This window comes from Populus euphratica, unplaced genomic scaffold, assembly GCF_000495115.2.
Source record: "Populus euphratica unplaced genomic scaffold, PopEup_1.0 scaffold6.1, whole genome shotgun sequence".
NCBI classification, from domain to species: Eukaryota; Viridiplantae; Streptophyta; class Magnoliopsida; order Malpighiales; family Salicaceae; genus Populus; species Populus euphratica.
Window position 1 is genome coordinate 4,020,093 of NW_011499849.1, and position 7,414 is coordinate 4,027,506.

At 27.9% G+C, this 7,414-nt stretch overlaps 3 protein-coding genes across 4 annotated transcripts in view; all 3 read left to right on the top strand.

Moving 5' to 3' along the window:
• The first annotated feature begins 771 nt into the window (after positions 1 to 771).
• On the top strand, positions 772 to 2,894 carry LOC105120762 (malate dehydrogenase-like). The gene is made up of 7 exons (XM_011019127.1): positions 772 to 946; positions 1,201 to 1,359; positions 1,457 to 1,632; positions 1,716 to 1,993; positions 2,135 to 2,270; positions 2,374 to 2,485; positions 2,763 to 2,894. Exons 1-7 carry the CDS (start codon positions 904 to 906, stop codon positions 2,861 to 2,863), a joined length of 1,005 nt encoding a protein of 334 aa, XP_011017429.1. The 5' UTR covers positions 772 to 903; the 3' UTR covers positions 2,864 to 2,894.
• Positions 2,895 to 6,221: 3,327 nt separating this feature from the next.
• Positions 6,222 to 7,414, top strand: part of LOC105120760 (uncharacterized) — a 9,007-nt gene continuing 7,814 nt past the window's right edge. The window contains exon 1 of the mRNA XM_011019123.1: positions 6,222 to 6,417. The gene's annotated coding sequence lies outside the window, so the exon portion shown is untranslated. The remainder of the gene's footprint in view (positions 6,418 to 7,414) is intronic.
• Positions 6,394 to 7,414, top strand: part of LOC105120761 (uncharacterized) — a 3,740-nt gene continuing 2,719 nt past the window's right edge. The window contains exons 1-2 of one of the 2 annotated variants that reach the window (XM_011019126.1): positions 6,394 to 6,501; positions 6,578 to 6,851. In XM_011019126.1, coding sequence (XP_011017428.1) covers positions 6,418 to 6,501; positions 6,578 to 6,851 — 358 coding nt within the window. In that variant the 5' untranslated portion in view covers positions 6,394 to 6,417. The remainder of the gene's footprint in view (positions 6,502 to 6,577; positions 6,852 to 7,414) is intronic. The other variant, XM_011019125.1, reaches the window with a different exon arrangement.

Sequence of the window (7,414 nt, forward strand, 5' to 3'; positions counted from 1 at the left end):
AAGAATAAACATTTGTTCAAGCTTTAAATTTGTTTCTTAAAGCTTTAATTTTTTTAATGAAAATTATAAATATTTTATTAACATCATAAGATCCCTATACGTATGAATAAAAGATAAATCACCAAGAACAATTATAAATAAACATAACATTAAAAAAATAAATAAAAATAACACAAATAATGGACCAAAACAAAAAAAAATAAAGACAAAAAGAAGAGAAATCATTGTGCGAATCCGAATCCACATTGATCTCTCATAGACCACACAAAATGTATGATCTCTATTATTATTTTTTCTTAATATGGATAAAGTTCTTCCAAATAAATCCCATAGTAATTTGATTTGTTATATGAATGTTTCCTTTCTTGAACTTGGTGGATGCAAAACCGTATCACATTAAATGTATTTAAAAATGTGATAAAGGTCGAAGTTTATGCATGGAACTCCATGAAAAAAACATGAGAAAAACCAAGAAATACGAATTTTTCGAGGGTGATGTTTAAGCATAATTAAGTTATACTTAATTTTAACTTTAATTTCTATCATATTCTTTTATCATTTTGCATTCTCAAAGTTATAAAATTAAACCACTCTTTTATTTATTTATTTATGTTTATGTTTTACAGCCATACAGTATCCTCGGTTAAATCTGGCATTACAGAAAACTATATCCACTTCTTCCCTCGCGTCCAGGTAAGACTATCAACGAAAGACCAGGGAATATATACGAATTTTACTTGTCAAACCAAGGGTGTTAGAGAGATTGCAAAAGAACTCTTGCAATGCTTTGAATCTTAACCATCGAGAGATTCTTTGATCATTTCCATACCAGTTTTCTCCACTTTTCCCTCTCAAGCTTTTGTTTTCTGTTTGCTTTAGTGTTTTATCATTTGATCTGCAACAATGCCAAAGGATGCAGTCAGGATTTTGGTTACTGGGGCTGCAGGTAATCTTCCGTTTTTATTAATCTTTTTTATTATTGTCAGAGAAAGATATAGGGAGGAGAAAACAACATCAAAATCATTCTTCATAATGTTTTTCTCATAATTTTCTTAATTCTTGTCCATTCTTACCAAAACAATCATGAACAAATTTTTAATTCTGTTTTTTTTCCTTTTTTTATCTGAAAATTATTTATGAAAACGAAATCGATGGAATAAGAAACGTAAAGTTGAACTTCCGAATTATCAATTTGGACAGGGAAAATAGGCTATGCTCTTACCCCAATGATTGCAAGAGGAATCATGTTAGGGCCAGATCAGCCTGTAATCCTGCACTTACTTGACATTCAACCTGTTGCCGAGTCCTTGAAAGGGGTGAGAATGGAACTAATAGATGCTGCCTTCCCTCTTCTCCAAGGTATAGCTCTTAATTTTGAGGGTTAGTTTGATGTAGAATTCACCAGCTGCTGCCGTCAAATGCCTGACATGAGTGTATTGCATTTGTGATTCCATAGGTATTCTCGCTACAACGGATGTCAATGAAGCTTGTAAAGGTGTTAACATTGCTGTTATGGTCGGTGGTTTTCCCTGTAAGGAAGGAATGGAAAGGAGAGATGTGATGCATAAAAACGCACCAATCTTCAAGGCTCAAGCTTCAGCTTTAGAGCAACATGCTGCTCCTGATTGCAAGGTTAAAATAAGCAAGGAATTGACTTCAGTCAATTGCTGTCATTGTAATCGAAAGGTGATGTCTTTTACTGCTTTTCTTTGCAGATCCTGGTGGTTGCCAATCCTGCAAACACTAATGCACTCATTTTGAAAGAATTCGCCCCTTCAATCCCAGTTAAGAATATCACATGTCTTACAAGACTTGACCATAATCGAGCCCTAAGTCACATCTCCGAGAGGCTAAATGTTGACGTTAGAGATGTAAAGAATGTAATCATATGGGGAAATCATTCTTCAACCCAATATCCAGATGCCAATTATGCCACTGCCACCACCGACAGCGGAGAGAAGTCTGTCAGAGAACTTGTTGCTGATGATCATTGGTAGGCCGAAGTTCCTCGCCTGCCCTGTTCTCGTTTCGTCGAGGATGTATAAACTTAGTTGAAATACATGTTTTGAAATCATCCTATATTCGCATTCTACTCTATTACCTACAGGCGATATGTGGTCTAATGTTTTTACAGGATAGATTCTGAGTACATCAATTCAGTGCGGGAACGTGGTGCTGAAATCATCAAAGCCCGGAAACTGTCAAGCGCATTATCTGCTGCAAGTGCTGCTTGCGACCATGTACATGACTGGATTATTGGCACTGCCAAGGTAGATTCTTTGGACTAGTATATGGTGAAGTTGGGGCCTGTTTTTTATATTGCTGCCCATCAAATTAATTTCCTTTCTTCCTTTGTTTGCATTTTTAAATCAGGGAACTTGGGTTTCCATGGGATTGTATTCTGATGGTTCTTATGGTATCCAACCTGACATCATCTACTCCTTTCCTGTTACTTGCCAAAAAGGAGAATGGTCAATTGTGCAGGGTAAGTTCTGTATGCATCAATTGGCACAAGAATGGCTAGATTTCGGCAAGATTGGCAGATCGCTATGAAGATCTTAGCCAATATATTTATATATATTTATATTTTCAATAATAGCTAAAATTTGCTTGGATCTCCTGAGTTTTATAATACCATTTACCACTGTAATGTGGTTGCATAACTCAGGCTACAGAACTCGTCATTTCAGGCACGAGTGATGTTCAAAAGAATGTCAAGTCATTCTGTACTGATTGTTGAAACCTTATTCTTTTAATGGCAGGTCTCAAGATTAATGAGTTCTCAAGAGAGAAGATGGATGCAAGCATGAAAGAACTAACGAGAGAACAGTCTTTGGCTTATTCATGTCTGAATCAAACATAAATGCACTCTTCTTTCTGTATTTGTTTTTGCGGTTTTACTTTTTCTTTTTAAAAAAAAATTATTTTTAAATTATTAATATTAAAAAAAATTTTAAAAAATAAACACTAATCTTATCAATTATTTTTTTTTCAGCTAAACGAAGCTCGTAATTTGTTTATAATAATCTAATGGAAAGGATTATTTCTACTGCTAAAAGTGTAATAATAATTTTTAAAAAATTATTTTTGATATTATCATATCAAAATGATTTAAAATAATAAAAAATTAATAATTTAAAGTAAATTTTTTTAAAATGTTTTTTAAAATAAAAAATAAACAGTCCTATAATATACACTTGTTGCCAAAGAGTAAATGCTTTGTTTTTTTTTCAAATAAAATAAAATAAAATAAAAATAAAGCTGCTTATTATTCCCGTGGGTGCTGTGGTGTACAGTGAAACAAATTGCTGCGTCCTAATGAATCACCAAAATTTTCTAGGTGTTGGGTCAAATGATAAGTGAATTTTTTTCTCCAAGAAAAGGATGTGAAAAAAAAAGAATATAATAAGATATAGATAGAATGAAGTAAATGGCTCAATTTATTCTTCTATAGCCAAACAAGTATGTAATGCATCTTTACATTTTTAATTATATCTATTATGTTTTTGTATAATATCTATATTTTAATATGTTTTTTCATCAAGTTTTTCCATTTAATTTGATGAAATTATGTTTTTCATTTCAACACTTGCTTGAATTATATAAGTGTAGATGATTCAATTTACCGTTGTATAATTGGATATGTTTTTTTAATATGTATTTATATGTTTAATTGTGTCTTTATTTTTTTATATATGTTATTTAATTCTTCAATATGTGGTTTAAAGATGTAACTACTATATTTTAATTTAGATAAAAGAGATTTAAAAAAAATATATTTTAAAAAATTAGATACTAAAAAGATAGATAGAAGTAAAAATATAAAAAATATTAATAATTAATTTATTTATATAAGTATTTATATGGATTAAAACTCCTTGTCAAATATATATACCTTTTTTATGTAGAAGCCAGTTAGAAGGTGGTTAATTCGTGTTGATAGATTGAGCCATGAGCCTTCTTGGTCTAAGAGGGTGTTTAGATATGTGGTAATGTTGGTTTTTTAATTTTTTTTATTAAAAAATGTATTAAAATAATATATATATATATATATATATATATACTATTTTTTTATATATATACTGGTTAATTCGTGTTGATAGATTGAGCCATGAGCCTTCTTGGTCTAAGAGGGTGTTTAGATATGTGGTAATGTTGGTTTTTTAATTTTTTTTATTAAAAAATGTATTAAAATAATATATATATTTTTTATTTTTTAAAATTATTTTTAATAACAGTGCATAAAAAATATGAAAACACAAAAAAAATTAAAATAAATAAAAAATTAATTTTTAAAAGTTTTTTAAACACAAAAACAAACAAATTCTTAATATATAAGTTCTGCAAGTAAAATAGTATAATACTAGCTATTGAACCTTTGCTTTGTCATGGAAAGATAAGTTTCCTTTTTAATACAAAATAAAAGAAATATGCATGTTTTTTCAATACACTTTTTTACATAAAAATCTAATTTTTAAATTAAAAATTTGATGCATATATTAAATTAAATAAAACAAGAATACTTTAAGCTAATAAATAAATAAATAAAGTCGTTTAAGTAAACTAAAGATTAATTTAAAAAAATTAAGAGATATAAATATATCCTATGATAGTTTTTTTTCTTGGAGCTAATTTTTTATTTAATAAAAAAATAAGTACATAAAAAATATAAAAACACAAAAAATTTAAAATAAATAAATAAATTAATTTTTGTGCATAAAAAATATGAAAACACAAAAAAAATTAAAATAAATAAAAAATTAATTTTTAAAAGAAAATTTTTTTAAACACAAAAACAAACAAATTCTTAATATATAAGTTCTGCAAGTAAAATAAAATAAATAAAAAAATTAATTTTTTAAACTTTTAAACACAAAAATAAACAAATTCTTAATATATAAGTTCTGCAAGTAAAATAGTATAATACTAGCTATTGAACCTTTGCTTTGTCATGGAAAGATAAGTTTCCTTTTTAATACAAAATAAAAGAAATATGCATGTTTTTTCAATACACTTTTTTACATAAAAATTTAATTTTTAAATTAAAAATTTGATGCATATATTAAATTAAATAAAACAAGAATACTTTAAGCTAATAAATAAATAAATAAAGTAATTTAAGTAAACTAAAGATTAAATTAAAAAAATTAAGAGATATAAATCAAGGAATTTAATTTTATAGCATGGATCAATATATCCTATGATAGTTTGTAATAATTTTTTTTCTTCGAGCTAATTTTTTATTTAATAAAAAAATAAATGCTTAAAAATAATTGATAAAAATCAAGAAAAAAATTTAAGTAATGCTAAAAAAAAGACCTCTTAATATCATATAAAAATATTGAGATTTTATTCATAAAATAAATAGAAAATAAACTGTATAAAATTAAAAAGGAATCATCATAAAAATTTGTTAAAAAGTGTAAAAAAAGCCAATAAAAAATTTCAATAAGAAATCGTCATTAAAAAATGAAATTTATAGAAAAATAAAAAAATAATAAATAAACAAAAAAAAAACTCGAACACGTGAGCCTAATCTAAATGGCACAACAAATCTAAATTTAAAAATGCTTAAATAAGGGGGACTTTCAGCATAAACTTGAGTGTATAAACTGTTTTTTTTTTTAAAAAAAAAAAGAAAAAGAATTCTTAAAAGGTGGATGACCTTTCATCAACCCAGAAAGTTTTTAAAAGAAGAATAACCACGTGATGCGTTACCTATTTTTTTTCCTCTAAATTTTAGCTATTATAATGATTAAAAAGTTAATGATAATATTATTTTTTCCTTGAAAATTTATTTTTAACCCAAAAATTAATCTCAAATACTATATATTATATATACACTTTAAATCCTAATAAATTCATATATGATCTTAAATAATCAAAAAATTAATTAAAAAATTTAAAATCAAATTGAACAAAAAATCTTGTATTTTTTCTTTCTCATGTTTATTATTTAATAATAATAATTTAAAATACTTTTAACACCTAAAAATATTGTATTTTTTCTCATGTTTATTATTTAATAATAATAAGTTTTTGTGTGTTTAATATAGGGTATTTTTTAAAATAGATTTTTACTTAAAGCTATATCAAAATAAATATATTTTTATTTATGTTTAACACATATCAAAACATTAAAAAGTACTAAAAAAAATCATTTATTATTTTTTCAAATATACTTTTAAAAAAGTATCCAAAAACATAAACAAAGTTATCCCAAGCACAGTCTGTTTGTTATTAATCTTCAAAACACTCTAAATCCCAAAACCCCAAGCTCATTTCTCCCACTCGGACAGTCTTGCACAGATGACTGGTCCTCGACCCGCTCGAGCAAACACTGCATAGCCTCCGCCGAGTAAATTCTAAAACCCTAAACCAGGGCTTTTACATATTCTCTTATAACCCCCCCAAAAAATGGATGAAGGAATGCAGCAATTCCAACAAAGCTTAATCGAGCTCGAAATCGAAGCCGAGCATCTCCTATTAGCTCGAAATCAGGTACACTTTAAAACCTTAAAAAAATATCTTTGCAAATTATCCTTTTCAAAAATTCACTTTGTTTTATTTTTATCAGGTGATTGAAAATGATAAAGAGAGAAACGGAAACAGAGAAGCATTGACAGCTTTAAGGAAGAGAGCCAGGACTACAAAAACAAGCATAAAGTCTCCCTTTGAGTCGATAATGAAGGATATTGGGAAGTCGGGATCAAGGACTGCTCCTTTAGTGAAAGAAATTTGTGGGACTTGTGGTAATCATGACGAGAAAGAGAAAACTTGGATGATGTTTCCAGGAAGTGATGTTTTTGCTTGCATTCCATTTCATGCTGCTCACACTATCTTGGATAAAGGTATATTTTTTTTAGTTTTTTTAGTTTTTTTAGTTAGAAAATATTGGGTTTTGATTGCAAGAGAATTATATGTTTATGATGGGTTTTAATTTGATGATTTGTCAATGTAGTGGAATTATTAATCGTGCTGGTTTAACGCATGCAATATGTTTTGGAAGTCAAGTTTAAGGCTATTACGTACCCCAGTAAAACTTGTTTTACCAAGTTTTCCGTTGGTTTAGTGTTTTTTATTTGTGCTCTTGTCTGATAAATTAGAGGTGCGAATAATTAAGTGGGTTTTCTTTGTCTTCTGGTTCTGTTTCTCTGCCGAGAACACGAGGGATTTTAGGAACATATGGTTTGCTTGACATTTAAATTGGATGTAGAAGACACGTGGGAGATCTTATTTTTTTGAGAAACTCGTATTTGAAGGTCTTATGTTGCCTATTCTCAATGAGGACTCATATGGTTTGTCCTATTGGGTCAAAACTTGTCCTATTGAGAGTGGATTTATGCCTTGCACCATTGCTCCAAGCTTGTTTTAGAACTTTGAACCCTATTTCAAGGAGGAACTATTGCTTCAT